Genomic DNA, 24,265 nt, shown 5'->3' on the forward strand with positions numbered 1-24,265 from the left:
GAAACTGAGAAATTTGTACAATTGAAGTTTCTGCTAACATTTATACAGAAGATGAACCTTTAATTAGGCTCCATTCCCATAACAAAAGGAGACAACCCTGACATACAACCAGCCATTAGGCCCATTCACATATCAAAGAACATGCCTCTAAGCTCAGGGTCACAACCACCATTAAGTCCTGACCTGCCATTAAGTCCCTTGTACTCTTATTAGGAAAAGCATTATTCTGCCAGGTTGCAAGATGACCCTGGGTAACAACTATTCAAAACAACAAGAATATTAGTATATGTAAGACATTTTTTTGGCTATTATATTTGCTGTGTAAATTGTCCATTTTCCTGCATGGACAGATTTGCACCCTCTTGCTTCTGTTTAAAGGTTCAAAATGTAGACTGGGGATGGGAGAGGAAAGATTTAAGGATGATAGTGTATGTGGAATGCACAAGCTTAGCTTGTATGCATATAAGTCAGTAAAGTCTATTTGAAGCCAGTTCCACTTTGAGCATTAGCCAAAGACAGATCACACAATTTTAAAAAAGCTTCTCCCATTACTAATTTCTAAGTGTGCAGAGTGAATTCTGACCAAGGAAGCATATTATTTCTCTAACAGTGAGAACTCAGGCATCTGTGGAGGTTTTAAGGGTTCATGGAGGAGCAAGACACAACGGATGTCCAAGTTTCTTATCTAGGTTACATCTGACTACCACACTGTTCAAAACTTCTGCATTAGTGGGGGTCTGAAACTGACACTTTCTTATGGCCATTGTCTGGCCTCATTGAGAGAAGATGGGCCTGGTGATATGGGGGTGGAGGGGTAGGGACATCCTCTTGGATACACAAGGGAGGGGGAAAGGAGGTATGGGATGGGGAGCAGTCAAGGGCAGACCAGGAGATGGATGAAGTCTGGACTGTAAAAAAGGATTAAAGAAAAAAGATTATATCTAAGAAACACTGAGCTGTGGTTACAGTTCTGACCTCTACTGATTAATGTTGATTTAAAAGCAGAGTGTATAGTTTTGCAATTTAGGCAAATTAGCAGCAATTCTTTGAAACATTTTACTGGTTTATAGAGAAGTTCCCAAAGATTCTTAGGCTGATTTAGCTAAGTCCTTTTAGCTACTGGAGGGAACGATTGCTAGTCTTATTCAATGATTATTTCAACTTCTTATATTATAAAGAAAGAATGAGATGAAAGATATTTTAAATTCAATGATTACATCCATGATTTGTTGTTCTTCGGTAATTCGTAGTAGTATAAAGTAGTATAAAGTTTGAACAAAATGTAGGTAAGGATGCAAGTGGTTGACAAAATTCCTTACATTTTAAGTGTATTTGCCTAATTCATACAACTGATATGAGTATTAGGCTTGATGCAATGGAAGTTATACACCTCACTACACTTTTAATCAAGTAGTCAATACTAAATTAAACCTCTACTGAATACTAACCCAGTGACAGCAGGAGTCAGCTCAGCGTTGCCCTTCACTTGCTCAGAGGAAGCAAAGCCACAAAGATAACTACTACTCCAGGGGAAAGGATTGAAGCCATCCATCAGAGAAAAGACTGTCAGAAAAGAGCCATAGAAGTGGATTGAAATGCATCAGTATGGAGGTTCAAACACACACACACACACACACACACACACACACTGGAACCTGGTGAACAGAGGCCAGGAAAACAGATGCAGTCAGCAAAGTAGCAGGATTGGGAAGGTGCTATGAAGGGGTAATGTGAGCTCTGCAGCTGAAATTAAAATATATGGATTAAAGGAGGGAAAGAGAGGCAAGTAGTCTCCAAACAGCACGTAGGACTGCAGGTAGATCAGTGGCAGACTGCTTGCCCAGCAGAAGTACAGTCCAAGGGTCAGAATCTACCACCACAAAAGGATGAACTAAAATAATAGGCAGCCAGAACAAGAGTATTATGAGAGAAAGGTTTTTAGTTCTATGAATGGATCCTGCCATTTTATTTACTCATTCACTTAAGCTATAACCCTCTTCCAAAGAGCTCTTCACCAATATCTGAAAACACACAGTGATCAAGTCAATAAACCGGAACAAGTGAAGGAAGGATAGAGAGCTTGGGAAAAAAAATAAAGCAGTCAGTTACTTGAGGAAGCAGCAGGCATCCCACACAATCTATTAGGTCTCCAACCTCCAAAGTAAACAGGAAACTGTCATCTTTGCAAGATGTCCAGGGGCCAGACGAAACAGTCTCCAGCTGCTCACCAAAGCCTTATGGGGTCTAGGCATCAGTGACGTTTATCTTATGGGTTTAATCAAGGGAACAGACTGCATGATAAAGAAGATGGCACTCCCAATGTCACCACTACAATAAATGGGATATAAAGCTCTGAGTGATGATGCTATAATTTCTTAGGTTCAGTCCAAATTGTAACTTCATACATATTTCAGGAAAGGCAATTATGCAAATGATGCAGACAAGCCACTCCCAGATAGTCTGGCTTATCTAAGAGCAAACTTTAGCCAATCCAGAGAACACTGCATCTTTCCTATCATCCTTAATGAATAACAGTTTCACAACAAATGAATCGTACATGAGGTAGCCTCTCATAATGTAGTCATTACGTACCAGAAGATAATCTGCCAAATGATTTCCATCTAGGAAATGCTGCCAATTAATTACATTTTCAAAGCTAGGCCACTCCTGGTTAAATCCCTGCTACGACCTTACTTTCTGCTGCGAGCAATTTGCTTCTCTGGAGAGAGTTACTTCGTTTTATAAAATGTGAGAGAATATTATTCTTAGGTATGGTTCCCCAGGTAGTTGTTAAGAGCAGGTTTTGTTTATAGGGTAATTCTGAAAATGCTATAAACTTGGGAGAGATTACAAGTGTGCCTTATTCGATTAACTCACTCAGATAAATATCTGTATTCAAAATCCCAATACTCTAAGCTCCAGATAATTTTACTTTCTTTTCTTGGAGGGGAAAAAAAAAAAAAAAAAAAAAAAAACAAACTGCTTAAAGAAGCAGTGTTGTTCTTTCTTTGCGGTGCTGGGAACTGAACTTTGGGCCTCACAGATGCTAACCAAGTGCTCTACTCATGTGTCCTCCCTAACAAGCTGTATTTTGTCATGGAGAATCATTCGTAATTAGACTTTACCTGAGGTCTGCAGATTTCCCAGTCCTGTTTAAGCACATCACGTCCCGGGTCTGATAGCCAATCTGGATGTCCCAGTATCTGTTCTCCTGTCTGTTTTGTCTGTTTCTGTTTCTCTTCTTCTTGATGAGCTCACGGGCCTCTGGGTCCTTCACTGCTTTTCCTCTCTCCTTTTCCCTCTCCTTGTTCTTGCCACGACGCCTGGCTTGCCTGGCTTGCCGTGAGTGTGGTACTGAGCATGCGCTCCAGGGCCCCACCTGCAAGCTATACAAGCTCTCATCCTCCTCGCAGGGGTTGGACTGGCACACCTGAAACTCGGTGAGGTTGGGACAGCCAGAGCCTCCATACTGTGGCGGTGCAACCACGTGCCTCGTGCGGTGCTGCAGGCCACTGCCACAGGTCCTGGAACACTCGGACCAGGGCGAGAACTCGGACACGATGCAGTCTTTCTGGCAAGGGATGAGGCAGGCCTGTTCCAGGAGGGGCTTCGGTTCAAAGTACTCGCAGATGATGTCCTCTGCCGGAATGTCCTTGTCCTTCTGGATGCACATTATCTCTCTCACCTGGATGCCTTCCTCCCCCTTCACGCATTCTCGTGCTTTCTCGAGGCTTTTCGAAATCACAGGCTGACACCGATCCCAGGGTCCCAGCCTCCAGTCGTACAACTCCTTGTGCCAGTCACACACTTTGAAACAATTTTGCTGGTTACTTGGTCTCACAGCCTGCTTGCAGTTCGTATGTAACGTTGTCCAGCCTTCCACGTGAGCACACCACACAGCCCGAGTCTGGATGCCACCCGGTCCACAGTCATCGCCCATGCACCGTCCCCAGGGACCTATAAAACAGCACAAGAGTTAGCAGGGCTGCAGGAAGCAAGTGACATGCTTTTCCCATTTTAGAAAGACATCTCTAGCCTTAGTACATTAACTCCCCGACATCTTATAAAGTAGGTCTCTGAACGAGACGACTGGAAAGTAACGCTCGTCCCTGAGTACTTTCACAAGAGGGAACTGTGTCAAGGAGTCTATATAAGGTAACAGCTGGGGCAATTTCACTTCGGGCCCCTTTGGGATTGCTAAAAGTTTGCTTTGATTCATTTCCTTTATTTCAGGTAGATAGAGATTGTTGCTCATAAAGGGCATCAGAAACTAGTCACGGTGAAAACCCATTACTCTTGCCTCACACCCTGAACTCTGCTTTAGTAAGTGGTAAAGAAAATAGCCCCCTCATAAAAGCCTTTTCCTCCAGGCTTTCTCTGTCTGGGCAATTAACTATTTTGCAGAAAACGCTCTCCCTCACCTGCTTTTTTATTGTTGCAGGCTACGACAGGAGAAGTATGATGGCTGTGTACAGTGTTGCTGATAGAATTTAAACTGGAACTTCATGGTAACTAAAGCTGAGAAATCAAAAACCTTTTTTGAAAGGGCACTTGCCATAAATAAAAAAGAAGCCTCAGTGAACTGAGTGAAGACATTTAATAAGCTAAAAGACAAAACTTCTTAGTCATCTGACCTTTGTGTTGAGCAATGACTTTGATTTCTTTCAGTTAATTCGTTTGTTAAATACGAATAAGTTGGTATTTTATGGGTCACTTGAGTCAGTTGTTTGAGTATGAAAGGGGGTGTGCTATTCTAGAACATTTTTTAAAGTAGGCATGCATCTTTCTTTCTTTCTTTCTTTCTTTCTTTCTTTCTATCTTCCTTCCTTTCTTCCTGCTGCAAATAGATTGTTCGCTCACACAATACATTCAACCACATTTATTACACTTTGTCCTCTTTCCACCCCTCCCTCACATTTTCTTTTCAGAGAAACACTGTGCTAGTGGCCATGACTTATATACAGAGGACCTGGTCCAGAGTCGTGCAGGCCCCATCTTCACTGCTTCAGTTTCCGTGAGCACATTTGGGACCTGCTCAATTGATTTGGTGGGCCCTGCTCTCCTGGTGTCCTCAACCCCTGTGACTCTTACACTCGTCCTTTCCTTTCAGGTTCCTAGAGGTTCAAGCTCAGAGGTCTGATGGGACCTCGAAATTAGATGCTTTCTGCATAATGTCTGGCTGCTGCTAGTGGAAGCCTTTTGAGATTGACTGGAAAAGGCACCAAGTGTACCTGTCTTATTTATTTCTTTTTCTAAGACAATTCAGACTGTTTTCATGGTGTTTACAAATTCCAGTGTATTAAATTAAATATACATTTTAGAATGGCAAATAAACACAAAGATCACATAAAAACATGATTTTCAAAATGTTGTCATGAAGACGAGGATTGTAGTTAACAAGTCCTTAGGGGGTAAGTTTCACATGATGGTCATGAGGTTCCCTAAGACAGGCAAGCAGACGGACAGACAGGCAGGCAGGCAGGCACACACACACACACACACACACGCACACACACACACAAGCATACACACATTTGCTGCCTTTTTCCCTTAGCCCTACTTTCATAAGAAAAGGTCTGGCTTCACACTTATTTTTATCCATATCTAGATTAGGCATAAGGTTTTGTCTGCAAGATGCTCAAGGGAAAAAAAAGTGAAAACCATTAAACTAGGCAAAGGACTCATTCTGTGCCTCAGAAAAATGGGACCGGAAACCGGCTGGTTCTCTAAATTCACATCTTGAATGAACCATAAAACCAGCTGCATTTCAGACCCAACTCTTGTGACATTTTGACTCCAATAAAGCCTAAGTTTACAGGTTTACGTGACAATGCTGCACTCTGTGAAGAACACCATTATCTAAAGGAGAAGAAATACAAAGAATGTGTTTATAGTATCTACGTTTATTTAGCCAAAAAGATGTTTGATGATGTGGTCTTTCTTACAAGTGACACAATAAAATTGTAAACAGAAGCATGATTTTTATCTGAAATGTTGGGCTAATTAGTCATCTTTTCACTTAAAATAGTATTAGACTTGGTCTACCCAAATTCTATTTCATTAAATTAATACGTAAAATTGTAAAAGTACTTAAAATAAATTTCAGAAAATAGCCTTCCTAGATGTTGATATGAATACTCTACAAACAAGGACAGTGACTTTGTTGAAAGTGTCAACATTAAGTACCCAATGAATGACATTTTAGTCTTAATTTTACTTTGTCTCTGAATATTTTCCTACAATACGTGTGTAGTGGCTATTCCTGGTTGTCAACTTGACTATATTTGAAATGAACTACAATCCAGAATTGGAAGGCTCACCAGTGAACCTAATTTGGAAGCTGGGAGATAGAAGTTTCTGATCTGGATCTTGGTATGGAGATCTTGAGACACAGTGGTGATTGAATCCAGAAGATTAAGACAGGGAGATCTCCGAGTCCAAGGAAATCTGGGATTAAAGGTGTGGTGGCACACACCTTTAATCAGGGCTACACCTTCTGCTGGGGACCATATAAGGACATTGGAAGAAGGGAGTTGAGCTCTCGCTCTTTCGCCTTCTTGCTGCGTGGGACTCAGCAACTGCTAGATCCTTGGACTTCCATTCACAGCTACTACTGAACCATTGTTGGGATTTGGACTGCAGACTGTAAGTCATCAATAAATTCCTTTACTACATAGAGACTATCTGTAAGTTCTGTGACTCTAGAGAACCCTGACTAATACAGAAGTTGGTACCAGGAGTGGGGTATTGCTGTGATAGGCCTGACCATGCTTTTATTTGAAAGAATGTGGATTTTGGGACTTTGGATTTGGAACACAGTGGAATGCTTTAAATGTGGCTTAATGGGTCATCCTAGTAGGAATATGGAAGACTTTGTTGCTGAGAGTAACTTGAACTGTGTTGACCTGGCCCAAGAGATTTCAAAGGAGAAGAATTTCAGAATGTGGCCTAGAGACTGTTTCTGTGGTATTTTGGTGAAGAATGTGACTACTTTTTGTCCTTGCCTGAAAAGTCTGCCTGAGGCTAAGGTGAAGAGACTTGGATTCATTGCATTAATTGCATTGACAAAGGAAGTTTCAGAAAAGCCCAGCAGAGACTTTGTTCTCTGGTTAAGTCTCACAAAGAGAAGTTTGAACAAGCATAGCAAGCTTAGAAAGAAAAAATATAAAATATATGGTTCGGATATTAAAGGAGTATCAGGAAGTGAAATGGAGCAAAATCCTGTGTTCTAGGAGATAACAGATTAAGGGAGTGGGGCCTTGGGGCAAGATCCTACCCAGCTAAATTTAGATCCNGGCATGGTGGTACACACCTTTAATTCCAGGAGTCAGGCATGCTGATCTCTGCGTTCAAGGCCAATCTACAAAGCAAGACCCAGATTAGCCAAGCTTAGGCAATGAAGGTATGGGTCAATCCTCCAGGAAAAGAGCCAAGACCTGCTGAGGTACTTGCCGAAGGTGAAGGAAATACAGAATGGGTAGTAGAGGAAGGTAGTTATAAATACCACTTAAGGCCACGTAATCAGTTGCAGAAACGAGGATTATAAAGTAATATGAATGCTCCTGTCTTATTTTGCTAACGAATGCATTTGTCTTTCTTTCAACATCAATTTGTATTTGAGACACTAAAAGGATGTTCCCAAGGGACATTGCCCCATTGTAAATTTGCAAAATGCATTTGCGATTGTACGATGGATAGTTATATCATGTTAGGCGTATTCACAACCTTGTTACTGTTTCACAAATGCGATTGCGATTGTACGAGGGATAGTTATATCATGTTAGGCGTATTCACAACCTTGTTACTGTTTCACAAATGCGATTGCGATTGTACGAGGGATAGTTATACCATGTTAGGCGTATTCACTACCTTGTTATTGTTTCATGTGAACATGAGATATTATTTGTGTCAAGTTGACAAGGGGTGGATTGTAGTGGCTATTCCTGGTTGTCAACTTGACTATATTTGAAATGAACTACAATCCAGAATTGGAAGGCTCACCAGTGAACCTAATTTGGAAGCTGGGAGATAGAAGTTTCTGATCTGGATCTTGGTATGGAGATCTTGAGACACAGTGGTGATTGAATCCAGAAGATTAAGACAGGGAGATCTCCGAGTCCAAGGAAATCTGGGATTAAAGGTGTGGTGGCACACACCTTTAATCAGGGCTACACCTTCTGCTGGGGACCATATAAGGACATTGGAAGAAGGGAGTTGAGCTCTCGCTCTTTCGCCTTCTTGCTGCGTGGGACTCAGCAACTGCTAGATCCTTGGACTTCCATTCACAGCTACTACTGAACCATTGTTGGGATTTGGACTGCAGACTGTAAGTCATCAATAAATTCCTTTACTACATAGAGACTATCTGTAAGTTCTGTGACTCTAGAGAACCCTGACTAATACAACGTGTGATGATTTCTTAGATACTTGCAAAATATTCTGAGAATCATAAATGCATGTTAATAAGGAAACTTTATAGAACGTATAAAACTTTAGAATTAACTCCACATAGCTTTAATTTTAGTTTCCTCTCTCCATTGTGTTTGAACAAAACTGTTATCCTATTTCCCAAAGGAAGGTACATTTATATTAGACTCAAGGCTAAACTACATGCTGTTCCGTTGGTATTTTAAAGCATGGGTGCCTTGTGCTAACTCAGAATCTAAATGAAAACACAAGATAATTTCTCTCTGTCTCTCTGTCTCTGTCTCTGTCTCTCTCCCTCTCACTTTCCCTCTCACTTTCCCTCTCCCCCCCCTCCCCTCCCTTCCTCTCTCCCTTTCTCTCTCCTTCCTTCCTTCTTTACTTTCTGTTGTCTTTTCTTTTTCTTTTCATGGTTTCTTTGTCTACCACTGGCTGTCCTGGAACTCACATTTAAGACCAGGCTGTCCTTGAACTCACAAGAGATCAACCTATCTCTGCCTCCCAAATGCTTGGATTAAAGATGTGTGTGAACACTGTTCATAGCAGCCTTATTTATAATAGCCAGAAGCTGGAAAGAACCCAAATGTCCCTCAACAGAGGAATGGATCAAGAAAATGTGGTACATTTACACAATGGAGTACTACTCAGTTATTAAAAACAATGAATTTATGAAATTCTTAGGCAAATGGATATATCTGGAGGATATCATCCTTAGTGAGGTAACCCAACCACAAAAGAAGTCACTAGATGTGCACTCACTTGTAAGTAGATATTAGTCCAGAAACTTAGAATACCCAAGATACAATTTGCAAAACACAAGAAAACCAAGAAGAAGGAAGACCAATGTGTGGATACTTCATTCCTCCTTAGAATAGGGAACAAACTAACCATGAAAGGAGTTACAGAGACAAAGTTTGGAGCTAAGACAAAAGGATGGACTATCCAGAGACTACCTCACCCGGGGATCCATCCCATAATCAGTCACCAAACACAGACACTATTGCATATGCCAGTAAGATTTTGCTGAAGGGACCCTGATATAGCTGTCTCATATGAGGCTATGCCAGTGTCTAGCAAATACAGAAGTGGATGCTCACAGTCATCTATAGGATGGAACACAGGGCCCCCAATGGAGGAGCTAGAGAAAGTACCCAAGGAGCTGAAGGGGTCTGCAACCCTATAGGTGGAACAACAATATGAAGTAACCAGTACCCCCCAGAGCTCGTGTCTCTAGCTGCATATGTAGCAGAAGATGGCCTAATCGGCCATCATTGGGAAAAGAGGCCCCTTGGTCTTGCAAACTTTATATGACCCAGCACAGGGGAAGTCCAGGGCCAAGAAGTGGGAGTGGGTGGGTAGGGGAGCAGGGCGGGAGGAGGGTATGGGGAACTTTCAGGATAGCATTTGAAATGTAAATAAAGAAAATATCTAATAAAATAAAATAAAATAAAATAAAATGATGTGTGTGAAAACACCTGGCTGAGAATTTTTTGATGTATCATTATTTTCCATCCTTGTCAATAATTATGAGATTAGACCAATTAATTAATGTTTAATATTTTTATTCCCAGAGTAAAGCCAAAAGAAGTATTTTGTAGAAAATACCCATAGTGTTGATTGTAAAGACTTTTGGTTAATTGGGTTTGTACACTCCTTTTCATAAAGAGACATGAATGAAAATTGATTCCCCTCAGATAGGGCACCGATGAAAGACCAGAGAAATGGTTCCATCCAAGGCTAGTTTGGTGAACTAATTCACTGGAGTTACTATTAGAAGTATACATGGACGACCCACAAAGAGCTTCATTACTACAAACCTCATCCAACTACATCGCTAGAGTTCTCTGCCCACCTTGCAGACTGCTCGTCAAATAAGCGGGTTTCTGCTTGCTAGCTGTCATTTACAGCTCACATAATATTGGGCACGATCTATATGGTCCTAGAGCAGAATAATAATAGTAAGTTTTCTCCAAGGCCCATGATCTGTCAAGTCTCAGGTTCTTAGCCACATTAACAGTGTCAGGTAGTTATTCTGTCTCATGGAATTCTAATTAGAAGGAGGTTAGTTATTCCAATAACATTTAAATACTATTTTTCTGCCAAAGGAGCATCGCAACAGCCGTCATTAGAGAAGTTTCTTCTTGCAATGGATGACCCACAGCTACACAAGGTGAAACAGGTGAGACAATTTGAAGCACAGAGTCATAAACTGGATGACTGGATGTCTTCTTCAAGCTCTCCTCTCAAGGTTTAGGGTTTATGTGGAAGAGAAAGACTGTAGTAGCCAGAAGGGATGAACGGCTCCAAAGCAACAATATCCTCTAGACACAACAGAACTGATACTCATATGAGCTTACAAAGAGGTTGCCAGTATGCATAAGGGGTCCTAGCACAGAGGAAGTAAACCCAGGCCCCCACCCATAAGAAGTTACCTGCAATTGATACCCAATGGCAAGGGCAAAGTCAGGTTTCTCCAATGGAGTCTCACTGTATTTGTAAAACACACTTTAGGTTAAGCCTAGGCTCATGAGTAGTTGACCAACTCAAAATGGCCTAAATGATCTTTTACAGTATTTAACCTTATTTTGCTTTGTTTTGGCATTTCGTGTTTAATAGAGTTTCGATTATGTATTTTGATTTTTGTTTCTGTGTTTCTGTGGGGTGGGTTGTGCTTATGCTTCTTGGTTTTGTTTTTTGTTTGTGTCTTGTTGAGTGAGAGAAACAGCAAGTGAGGGGGAGATAGAGAAAGAGAGAGAACGTAAAGATGGGTAGGTAGGTGGTGGGGAGGATATGAATTGGGAAAATATAATTCAAATTTATTATATTATTTTTTATTTTAAAAAAAGCTTTTAAGAAGATGAGCAGCAGTTCTGTAAGCATTATAACTTTCTGAGCTTTTAGATCAAGTTCCTTTACTTTCCTGAGTTGCATGATTCTCTATTGCTCAGGAGTGAATGTCTCAACTCATAAGATATCTACACAACAGTCAATGAAAATAAGTTATTGAACAATGGAATTTTAAAAATTTCTAGGTGATGCTTTGATGCACAGAAACATATGACATCATTTATTATGAATCTAACTTACTAGAAAGGAAAGAACATTTTTGTTGAATATTCTTCTGTTAAATTTTTAATTAAAAATTCCCACTGTATATATTTATTGTATGTGGTCCCCTGGTATATAAGGACACTCACATAAGCATACAATGTGTCCTTGATTTTACTTTTGGATGTATTTAATATCATACATGTATGTGTATCATCTTTCACATATGTTTGATTATATGTGTGAATATAAACTTTGCACTAGCACTAATTTAATGGACAACTAGTTGTATTCCACAGTTTGTATTTCTTTTTCAATATATTTCAATCACTAAACAAAGGGACATCATGAAGGCAAATATAGCTCATATCTAGTACAGATTCTGACTAAGTGACTCCTCACAGACAATACTGTTCAGTATTACACATACTCACTCTGAGAACTAGATGATAGCATATTCTATGAAAGTGCAACAGAGACCTATATAGAGACCTATAGTGAACCTAAAGGAAAACATGCGTGAGGGTAAATGCAAAATCAGAAGTGGCGATACAATCATTATTGAAAGAACTCATCCACCTTGCAGGCTCTAACTGCTGTCTTATCTTTTCATTGCACCTTGGGTATTGCATTGTGTCCAATTAAGTACTCTCATGAAAGATCCGATTTTCACCACACTATACCCAATGAATGGCTGTCTACTTATGCCCTCCGAGCAGCCTTGAAATAATCACACACTGCCTAGAATGAAGACCACATCTAAAATTGCTTTTGACAACCAAGCATAGTCAACCCAATTAGCTCCTCTGTTTCTAAGAGCACACATGGTTTAAAATACAGCTTGAAAACAACATATGCAAAGTCTACTAAGGGAGACACAAAGTTCACTGCCAAGCATGATGTGAGGCAGTGACACACAGCATCAAATATCTCTGCACAAAGGTTAAGAGTTAGCCCCACAGCTAACATTACCATGAGTGAGAAGATGTAGAAATAGCTGGGGTTTGTGTGTGCTTTCTAACAAGAGCAAGAAGAATTTCCTATGGGTTGAAACCTGCTTCATTTCTCTTTGTTCATGATAATTTAGAGGAAGTTGGAATCTAATTGGACAAATGAATAATAAACAGCTTTCTCCTTTAAGGCTTGGATGCTTTATGAATAGAAATGTCTCCCTGTGTACAGATTTGTAGGACTATGTTTATTCACTATCGTACAATAATCTGTCTAGGATGTAGGTCAATAAATATGTGAAAAAAAAACTGAGCTTGACAGATTTTATGCAAATGTGGAGAGAAACATTAGTTATCTTATTTTACCAAAAATAAGTTAAAGCAACTATTTGTAGTCCCAAAGCATTTATTCATTAATACAATTACAAAAGAAATATTTCCAAGTAGAATGCATGTAAAATTAAGTAACCTTGAGACAAAAAAAATTATGTGAATGGTATTTGGCTTGGTTTCCATGCAGCTAGTATATAAAATGCAGCTGTATACCAACTTTGAAAAAATTCAGAAAAAATAGATTATTTTACTTTACTAGAGAGAAATTTATAATGCATCTTCTTCATGTGATTCAAATATCTCTGTTTCACTTGATAAAAGACTAACTACTAAATGCAGAATTAGCGGTTGTCTTAACAAGTTGAACACTCTCTTCTTCTAAGACTGTTGATTTTATATGTCAAGGGCATTAGACCAGTAAAAGGTTGAGTCCATAAAAATCATGTAATTGACAGGTGGCCAGCACCTGTTCTAAAGAGCCTTATAAAAGATAAACACGATTAAAGGAACACAAGAACATTATGCAAACTACTCTCCATTTGTGTTTGCTATAAAACTCTTAAATGAGGCAGGTTCTTATTTGGCTAAATATATCTGCATCTTTCAAATGAGACAATATGTTTTCCCTCCTGAAGGTGATTCAAGACTAGCATGTCCTGCTTAGCACAAGGTCAAAGAGCATTTCCTGAGCTTTGTTATGCACAGATTCCCATGTCTTATTTGCTATAAAGTATTATGTTCTAAGATTAACAGACAGCAGAAGTATATCCATTTGGTTTTTACTAAAGCAGAGCATATAAAAAATATAGGGAATTGCTGCTAAATAGAGAATGTCTTTCTCAATCCTAAATAACTTCATATGTTGTTGTCAACCTACTGGGCAATTACATACATCCCCATATCTATACAGGATTAGCATATAATTTGTTTCATAATCGTTATTTACATCTCATAATATTATACAAAATAATTTCATTTCTCTATGTACACACAGATTTAAGAACTCACAGTCACTTAATCTACTTTTCCATGTTTATACCTAACCTATGCTTATGTAATACTTTGCTCCATCACTGTGTCATGGCTCCATTTATCAGTCTCTCAAGGGACAGATATTTTCCGATCAGTTTGGTATTAGAAAGAATACTAAGACTGAGTGTGTGGTAGAGTAGACATACAATTTCACTCAAAGCTTTGCAATTTCCAGCTCTTCCGCATGATGTGCCCATGGGAAGTGTACCAATTAGCCCTGGCAATTTATGAAGAAATCCCTCTCTCCTCTCGATAACTGTTACTCCAAATGTGGATTCCTGCTGGCGTGATGCTATGTTTATTTCACCTCCTACCCACACTTGGTTTATTTTCACTCTAGTCCTTTGAGTACTGTTATGTCCCCCCCCCCCCAAAACGGCATGAAACCTTCTCTGAGATTGCCAGGATGTTCTTCAGAACAGAAATGCAATCTTGTATGCCTTGTACTCCCTGGAACATGCCAAAAGATTTGGTGTAAAAGACAAAATTGTTCGTGCCTCAATTGCCTTGAAATATCTTCATAGCCATAAATACACAAGTCGTCTGTGACTCTGGTAAGGCTGTTAGCTTGCTGTATGGGTGGGACTCCTTCCTTAAAGAGTAAGGGGACTGCTTACTCTTTTGTCTGCTCTTGGGTTGCCTTACACAGCCTCAGTATGAGGGCTTTGGCCTTGTCTGATTGTATCTCCTTTTGTCCTGTCTGGTTGTTGCCTTTATGTGGCAAGGTGCTTACTGCAGAGGAAACAGAGGAGCAGTGGATCTGAGGTAGAGAGAAGGATCGGGGAAGGGTGGAGGGAGGGAAAACTATGGTCTGGATGTATTGTATGAGTGTGTTTTCTTTAAAAGAGAAAAGGAGAAGGAGGAAGGCGAAGAGTAGGAGGAGGAGGGCTCATAGCTCCTTTAACTTGGATTTTAATTTTATTAAATTTAATTTAAAGTCTAACTCTCAAATGACAAATCAGTTTGGTGGATAAGGAGCGATTACTGTGGAAGTCAAATGTGCTTTCATCTTCAATAAGTAATTAAACTCCCATAAAAATTATAAGAGTATCAAATTAAGTGTTCAAAATGGGAACACACTTAAATCTGATGAGAAAAGGAATGAAAACCAGGAACTAGGAAATCTGTTTAACAATTACTAAATACAATAACCTATTTTTAGAACCTACCATGTTTGATCCCTGAGACAATTACTCAGTCTGCTGGGCTCGGGACTCTACTTTGATGAAATATAGTATCAAATGAATTATGCCATTTATTCCCACCTTCTCATGAAAAATGAAATATCATTACAAGGAAGTGAGTACCTTTTTCTCATGTAAAAAGATTCTCACCCTTCTGTGACGATGTTTTCCAGATCCTTCACTTCCCCAATTTTTTATAACTGGAATTTGTATTTATGCCTAGTCAAAGCAAGGATAGTCTTGGTAAGCTACTCTCTCTTTAAGCAAATAAGAGGGTCAAAGCATTTGACAATTTAAAAAAATAAAATTCATGTTGCAAACTGATTTTTTTTCAATAAAATATGTAGAAGTCCATCTGATCACTGCACCACAGTAAATGATCATTCTAACAGTTTGTGTGTGTGTGTGTGTGTGTGTGTGTGCTGAAGAATACACACACACACACACACACACACACACACACACACACACACACAAACACATGAGAGAAGGATCTGGGGAACAGGAAATGTGGGGTGAGAACAGTGGAGGCAGAGGAAACTGTGGTCCCAGTACAGTGCATGGGAGGCTATTTCGTTTTGTTTTGTTTTTTTAATTAAATATACAAAAAAATGAGCATCCATAGTATAAATCCCTGATTATATAGTGATTATTAATCAAATTGGAAAAGTATGTGCTCTCTTCTATTTATTGAAAGCAGAACTTGAAGCAAAGACATGGCTTATTTTCGCATTATTCCATGGCTGTGGAATGAGGCACAGAGTAAAACTGGAAAGGGGCGTTAAGGGAAAGTCAATACAAACATGTGCAATTAAAGTTTCCACTATAGGTGGCTGGTTTTGCCTCTACAGATTTTCTTCATGAATGCTTCATGAAATACATTATAGAACTATCTGTCAGTCCACAGGACATGAGAACTAAAGAACTCTTCTTGGGCTCTCCTATTAGTTACTCTTCTTCTTTTTTTATAAATTTATTTTTTATTAGATATTTTCTTCATTTACATTTCAAATGATAGCCTCAAAGCCCCCTATACCTTCTCCCTGCCCTGCTCCCCAATCCACCCACTCCTGCTTTCTGGTCCTGGTGTTCCCCCGTACTGGGGCATTTAAAGTTTGCAAGACCTAGGGGCCTCTCTTCCCATTGATGGCTGACTAGGCCATCCTCTGCTACATATGCAACTAGAGACACAGCTCTGGGGGTACTGGTTAGTTCATATCATTGTTCCTCCTATAGTTACTCTTCTTAATACCCAACGAAACAACTTAAGGAAGGCAGGGTTTTTTCAGGCTCACAGATTGACAGGTATAGTCTGTCAGGGTTGGGAAGGCATGACACCTGCTGGTGCCATGACACCTCTGGCCACACAGTCGGGGAAACAGAAAGTCATACATTCTGGTGCTCAGTTTGTTTCCTTTATTATATTTATTATAAAAGTGTAGCCCGTGGAATTGAACTGGCCATACCAGTAATGAGTTTTTCCTACTTCTTTTAACCCAGGGTAGAACCTTCCTTACAGACCTTATACTTGTCCCCTAGATCATTATATATTCTATGCAGCTGACCAGCACAACTCGTATTGCTGTCTGTCAATTTGCTTGAAGTAGCACAAAGGAAATTGCTGACTTTTTTTGTTCCTTCATCATCCAGGAACCTTCATTATGCTTGTTAAACCAAAACAAACCATAGGCTCACTCTCAAACAGGTGGCCAGCTCAGGTTTTGTAAGCACGACTTTTCCCACTGGAGCTGTCTTCCAATACCATAGAATTTAAATTTGGGCATTCCCAAAGTGGCTATTGAAAAATTATATTTGTAATGTCAATAATGTTACACCATCTATCTATCTATCTATCTATCTATCTATCTATCTATCTATCTATCTGTGTGTGTGTGTGTTTGCCCATGCACAAGTGCATGAGCAACCCTATGTATCATGTGTATACTCTGTGTATTTTTTATATCCTATAAATGTGCATATATTTGGAGGCAGAGTTCAATTCTGAGCCTCTTCCTCCATCTGGGTATCGTCTGGGTATCTTCCTCCATCACTGTCTACCTCAGGTTTTTGAAATGGAGTCTGACACTGAACCTGAAGCTAACTAGTTTAGCTAGGATGTCCAGTCAATGATCTTCATAGATTTTCCTGCCTCCACAATTGTGCCTGATATACACATAGGTACTGGAGATAAACTTTAGGTGTTTATGCTCATGCAGTAAGCACTTTATGAACTGAGTTATATCCCCAGACAGACCCTTGAAGTTTCATCCACATATATCTACATCAATAGTGAAGCCTTGGTTCTGTGTTTGGTCCCTCATTCACCCCCTCACCTGTTATGCTTCCCCCACCCAGTAGAAATGCTCTGACTGCCCACAGTTCTTCCCCAGATGAGACCAGTGTACACACTGGCTCCTCATTTCACTTGGGCCTATGCCAAAGATGTAAATTCTGGTAAGGATGCTTGAGCCTTAATGCGTCAAGATGTAGACCTTTTAGCCGATGCTGTAAGGGGCCAAAGGGCAAAATTATGATCATTGAACAGAGTTGGGGAAGTCCCAAATTAAGAAATGATAGGGTCACTATCACAGAGTCAATTGATTTAAAGGATGGGGTAGCTATCACAGAACCAATTGATCTAAAGGATAAATAAAAAATACCAGTGCTAAACTTGTTCAGGATGTTGCCAATAACATTAATGAAAAGGCTGGGAATGGAACTACCACTGCTGTTTTTCTGGCACTGTCTATTGCCAACGTCGGCTCTGAGAAGATCAGCAAAGGGGCTAATCCAGTGGAAATCCGAAGAGGAGTGATTTTGGGAATGTTGATGCTCTAATTGTTGTACTTAAGAAACATTCTGAACCTGTGGCAACCCCTGAAGAAATTTCTCAGGTTGGTACAAGTCCTGCAAATGGAGACAAAGTCATTGAAAACATCATTTTGGATACAATGAACAAAGTTGGAAGAAAGAGTGTCATCACAGGGAAGGATGGAATGATGAGCTAGAAATTATTGAGGCAGAAGTTTGGTAGAGAATATATTTCCCCATATTTTATTAACATATCAAAAGGTCAGAAATGTGAATCCCAAGATGCTCATGTTCTCTTGAGTGAAAAGAAATTTTCTAGTGTCCAACTTATTGTACCTGCTCTTGAAATTGCCAGTCCTTGGTCATCATCACTAAAGATGTTGACAGAGAAGCTCTACACCCACCAGTTTCAAAGAGGCTCAAAGTTGGTCTTCAGGTTGTAGCAATCATAGCTTCAGGGTTTGTGGAAAATAGGAAGAACCAGCTTAAAGATATGGCTATTGCTAATGGTGGTTCAGTGTTTGGAGAAAAGTGCTTGAATCTAAATCTTGAAGATGTTCAAGCTCATGACTTAGAAAAAGTTGGAAAGATGATTGTCACCAAAGATGGTACCATGCTATTGAAAGCAAAAAATTCCCGCAATGACAATTGCTAAGAATGGAGGAGTTGAAGGATCTTTCATAGTTGAGAAAATTCTGCAGAGTTCCTCCGAAGATGGTTATGATGCCATGCTTGGCGATTTTGTGGACATGGTGGAAAAGGGAATCATTGATCCAACAAAGGTTGTAAGAACTGCCTTACTAGATGCTGCTGGGGTGGCCTCCTTGCTAGTTGCAGCCAAAGCTGTAGTGACAGAAATCCCTAAAGAAAATAAGAACCATGAAATGGGTGCAATGGGTGGAATGGGAGTGGGTATGGGAGGTGGCATGTTCTAACTCCTAGAATAGTGCTTTGCCCTTACCAATGAACTGTGACAGAAAGCTCAAGGAAGGTTCCTCACTGATAACTCCTGAGAAAATGACTGAAGAGAAGGCTGGCTGATCACTGTAACTCTCAGTTACTGGTTTCCATTGACAATGTATAATGGTTTACTGCTGACATTTGTATATTCCTGATGCTGGGTGCAAGAGCCCTATTATCATGTCATGCTTTCAACTTACATCACTGAGGCATCTCTACTGTTCTGTTAGCGTAAGGACTGTAGCACTGTGTCACCACATTAGAGGTTCAGAAGCAGCCATTCTGTGGAGGGTGGGAATGATTGTGTACAAAGTAGAGAATTATCCAATTATGTGACAACCTTTGTGTAATAAGACTTTGTTTAAAGTTAAAAAAAATAGTAAAACATCATTTTGTTCAGTGCATCCTGTGTGTCTCCAATTGTACAAATTTTCTAAGCTTATCTCTTTAATAAGTTATATTAGTACTATAATTAAGATATCTATTTTTAGATAATGAGATGAGTAGGAATACTAGTGGCTTTTTCACTGTCATTGCCAATTGTCACATCTTTTTACTCTCATATGTATTCTATTGAATTAAGCAATACTAAACCCACATAAGACTCAGGGCCAAGTATTCAGGTATCCACCAAGTTCTGTAGTCCCATGCTGATAAAGGCACTGTTGACACAAGAGGCAAAACAATATCCACGATAAATGTCAACTTGGATGACAACATACCATTGTCCCATTGTTGGTAGAAACCATGTGATACAATCAACTGTTGGGTTACTACATAATGTAATGAGAACAATGCCATCACCTTGCATCAATTTATAGCAACTATCACTGACATTATAATATCTATTGGAATTATGTCACCATAAGCGAAAATGTAAGGCATAAACTTGTCCTGTTAGAGGAGATGGATAGTGGGAAGAATCTGTAATGAAAAGGATGCTGAGGAGACATTTGGAAGATACATGATAGTCCTATAGTTAGCTTCCAGTAAGGTCTTAAAGGAAAATATTTCTGAGAGATTCATAATAGTTGCTCTTAACAGGGCAAATTTTATATGACCCTGTAAATTTGAACTACCGTACATCTGTAGAAAGAAGGTAACATGGATGATACTGTTGCTTAAGGGTAGGCAAATACAGGGGATTATTGACTGATGAATACAGGACTTCAGTTTGCCATGATGAAACCATTGTGAACATGGAAAGTGATAATGGTAATGTAGTAGCATGAGTCGCAAGACGCAAGAATTATTCATTCTAATATGACAAAATTGTAAATAAGTGCGGTGTACACTTTATATATACTTTCACTATATGTGCGTATGTTATTACAATAAGCACTAGGTCACACTTTACACACATATTTACAATACTTTGAAATCTACAGACCCTTTAATGACCTAGCAACTTACATGAAAGTTAGAGAGTGACTGCCAAGTTTGAAGCCTTAGGGAATTCTAAAGTTCTTTAAACCTTAAGGCAATTTATTTGAGACCTTCCAGCAAAAAGGAAGGCCTAGTTATAAATCTAATAGATTTTTCTCTGTCTTATTAAACACAGGAAGAGGCCCCGAGCAACTCTAATATGCAACAACTTTCATCTTACTCTGGTGCTCAGTATTTAAGTAGGTAATCATTAGAAATAGTATACCCTAACTTTAACTTCTGATGATGTTCCATTGGCAATTGCACGTCTAAAGAGCCATAATAGAATTTTAACCGGTAATTCAAAATCGTAGCCATGGTTTCTACAGAGATCCTAAAACTCAGGTGGAAGTGAGTGCCGTGGACTTTTATGATGTTTTCATTACACACTTAGAAACATTTTCATTACTTGCTCCTTCACATATCTTTTCCATTTCATGTCTTATAAAGCTAATTTACTGGTGTGTGTGTGTGTGTGTGTGTATATATATATATATATATATATATATATATATATATATATATATATAATAAACCACTCCTATTAAGCAGGACCAAAGTTATATACTAATTAATAAGGATGAGGAGTAAAAAGAATATAAATAAATGACATTTTACTCTTTTGGGCATTGGAGTAAGTCTTCCTTCACTAGAAAAAACTGTTACGAAGAACAATACAAAAGCTTCTTGAAGGCTGACTATTCACATTTAAAAATCTGAGAGCTATGGGTTTATGATATAATAAATAAAACTTTTGTGATTATGTTAATCGACAGCCATATCCATCGCTGTGTATTTTTATAACGTCCACATAATTTCTATCACCATGTGTTAAACGTTTTAACAATAGAAGTAAATGATTAAAGTATTTGACACATTAAAATTTCAGCATGCTATCTGGTAGATAAATGAGTGTTTGTAGATGCAATTTTTATATTATCTGTATGTGCAATTAACTTGGCTGAGTTAAATTAAATTTTCCAAATTCCACATGACAAGGAAATTGAATGTAGAGTTTCAAGTAATAAGTTATATCATTAAAGACTTGGAAATATCTGCTAGAACTTAGATTGATATTTCTATGGTGGGTAAAAGTCAAGCAAGTTTTCTAAGATTAATCACCAGTTCAAATTATAGGATGGAAGGAAAGCTAATAAGTAGACGTTATGCTAAAGATCTGAATGCAAGTACTTCAACTTATCAAGGAATTATGTTGAGGAAGATTGCAACTTTCAGTAGAATAGTCTCACCTTATTTATTATCAAAATAGACAAACATTTTAATACTGTTCTACAAAGGTACTGTCCTGATTTTATATACGTATTTTGATATTTCAGTCCACAATTAGTTTATCTATATTTTAATAAAGATATTCCCAGCCATTTAATATTTATTTTACTTTTACCCTATAGTTTTTCAATTTTGGTGACTAAAGCAGGAGACATTGGTCAGTAAAAACATCATTAAGACCAAATACACACACACACACACACACACACACACACACACACACACACACACACACTATACCCTGATTATGGTGTCGTCTGTCTTCTCCCAGTTTCCACCCACCTTTCTTCCATCCAGATCCACTCTCTCTGTCACTCGCTAGAAAAGAACAGACTTCTTAGAGATAATAATAAAACATAAAAATAAAATATAATAAGATAAAACAAAAACTGTCCCATTAACTTTAATTTTGATAAGACAAGCTAACAGAAGGGAATGAGCCCAAGAGAAGGGCAAGAGTCAGAGACCCATTCATTTGCTCACTCAAAAATCCCATAAAAACACTAACTGAAATATAATACATACACACAGAGGACCTGGTGAAGACCCGTGCATGTCCTAGACCTGCTCAGTCTCTGTGAACTCATATGAGCTTGGTTCTGAGAGAGAGAGATTCTTGACCTCTAATTGTTTAGTTATATGTTTCTCTTCACTTTTTATAACTAAGAAGTATTCTTCTAAAGGCTCAAATCACAGTGTTCTGAAATTATAGAATGACTATACATGACCAGTTATAACAATGTCAGTTGAAAAAGAAATATCCATTCTAATTAGTTTAGTTCTTTTCTGCAGGTCATAATGTTATGACTATTAGAAAAGTAGAGTAGATTTTGACTTGGAAAAATAAGTTTATTTTTATCATCATTTAAAAAGTGTGACAAGGAATATAACAAAAAAGTGCCCAAACTGCACATATCAGGGTTAGGAGAGTGCCAAGAAGATCTCAATTCCCAAACCAATTTATCTACCTAGGGACATTGTCATCTCAAACAAAACCAAAATACACATGTACATTAACATGAAAAGAATTAATTGTTAGTCAGAAAATCTCAGCAAATTTGGTGGTAAAATTTGTTACCTAAGTGGTAAAAATGCCATGCGATAAATTTTACATAATTTGCTGTAGTTGTTTTCGAGAGGGGATAAGAAAACATAGGCTGTTGGAATGTAGTCTTCTAATTGTTCTTCACCATACAGCTTGATTTAAGGTATTCTTTAAAAACAGGAGAATGGGCTATGTGACTATAATCAGGGTAGAAAAAACTGGAGGAAGGGAAAAGATACTTGATCTATGTAGGTAACCAACAGGTCTGTGGACCCGGTGCTCTGATTGAAAGGTAGAAATGGCAGGGTGAGGTTCTGTTGACCTCACACTGTTGAATCACAGCAGTGTGTGGGGAGTCCTAGACATGGGGAATATAACCAGATGGTAAGTAAGGCGCTGAACTGAGAAATAGGAGAAAATAGGAAACCCAAATCAGTGAACTGTCACGAAATGAGGGCAGGTAAACTGAAGGTTAGTGTAGCGCATTTTAGGATGTCCTTAAGATCTCATCATAGTGAACTTGCCTATTCTCAGCGTGTGGTTTGCTTTTAGGAAGGTCTCTAATGTGACCTGTCCTAAATGCTTTCACATGCATCTCCTCTGTGTCCTCGACTGTTCATGATTTCATTCTTTTCTGTAGGAAGATTTCAAGCCAGTTGATGACCCACATGCTGTCGTGCTCCTGATGCAGTTCCCACTGAAGTGTAAGAATGTCATTAAAGTATATGAAAATATATGTAATATGTAATTGGTCCTGTTCACTAGTAAATATTTGGTAAGCTCTAAGAGGTAGTATAAGATTCTGAACTAAAAGTAGAAGTTTGATATTCCTTCTATTAGGAAGGCCCTAGAGAGTAGAGGGTGTGGCTGAGAAGATCAAGGTTACATAGTACTCCAAATGTGACAGTAATGAAAACTGAACACTAGATATTTTAGTTAATTGCCAGCATCCACAAAGGGCAGTCAATGGGTCCAGTATGAAATATGCATTAAGTATAGGGTTAATTAGTGAGAAAAATAAATTCAAAGATTAAGGAAATTTGTAACTAAAATTAATCACAGATTCTAGGAGCTACTCTGAGACATTAGTTATTATACAATTAAAATGTAAAACATGGCTAGAGTCTTTTAGACAGGGCCACTACCTATTATTGAGAATAGTAACTTAGCAAAATTTAACATTGTTTTCCTAATGGCTTACTTCCTTTTCTCAGAGTTTGTCACCAGGGAAGATTTGTGTCTATCACATATATTTTATTTTAGACTTGTCACTTGCTAACACGCTTGTGACCATATGACTATAAGAAGTGATGGAATTCAAATTATCTCCCCTCCTTGCTCTGATGGTGCTAATGGCCTACTCATTATTTCTGTGGCATTTTCTTCAGTGTCACAAGTTATGCCTGAGAGTGTTTTACATTTTCATAATTGCTCCCCATCTGAAAACATCTTGGCTTTTCCATGTGACAAACACCACCCCTAAGCTGTGAAATTCATTGCTCTCAAAGGAAATACCAACTGCTTAGAGGGCTCTCCTCATTTTTCCAAAGGTTGAATGTTTCAATCCTGAGATAAATAAGGTTTCATCATTTTATACTATGAAATACTCTGATCTTGTGAATTCTTGCAGATTCATGACATAATGAATTACAGGAGTTCTGTTCATGAGGGAGCTTATTTCCCTACCTTACCCACAGATCCTGCAATATAGGACAAGCTTTACTTATTAAAAAAAGAAAATGAACAAGTATAAGTTTTATTCA

At 38.7% G+C, this 24,265-nt stretch overlaps 1 protein-coding gene and 1 pseudogene across 2 annotated transcripts in view; one reads left to right on the forward strand and one right to left on the reverse strand.

Annotated features, from left to right (window-relative positions):
* Window positions 1-24,265, reverse strand: part of Thsd7a (thrombospondin type 1 domain containing 7A) — a 388,294-nt gene that overhangs the window by 215,015 nt on the left and 149,014 nt on the right. For both annotated transcript variants that reach the window (XM_021190560.2, XM_029534932.1), the window contains exon 2: window positions 3,126-3,957. In XM_021190560.2, the coding sequence (XP_021046219.1) occupies window positions 3,126-3,957 (832 nt within the window). The remainder of the gene's footprint in view (window positions 1-3,125; window positions 3,958-24,265) is intronic.
* LOC110316043 lies at window positions 17,332-18,437 on the forward strand (annotated as a pseudogene).

Source organism: Mus pahari, chromosome 2, assembly GCF_900095145.1.
Source record: "Mus pahari chromosome 2, PAHARI_EIJ_v1.1, whole genome shotgun sequence".
In the NCBI taxonomy this organism is placed as follows: Eukaryota; Metazoa; Chordata; class Mammalia; order Rodentia; family Muridae; genus Mus; species Mus pahari.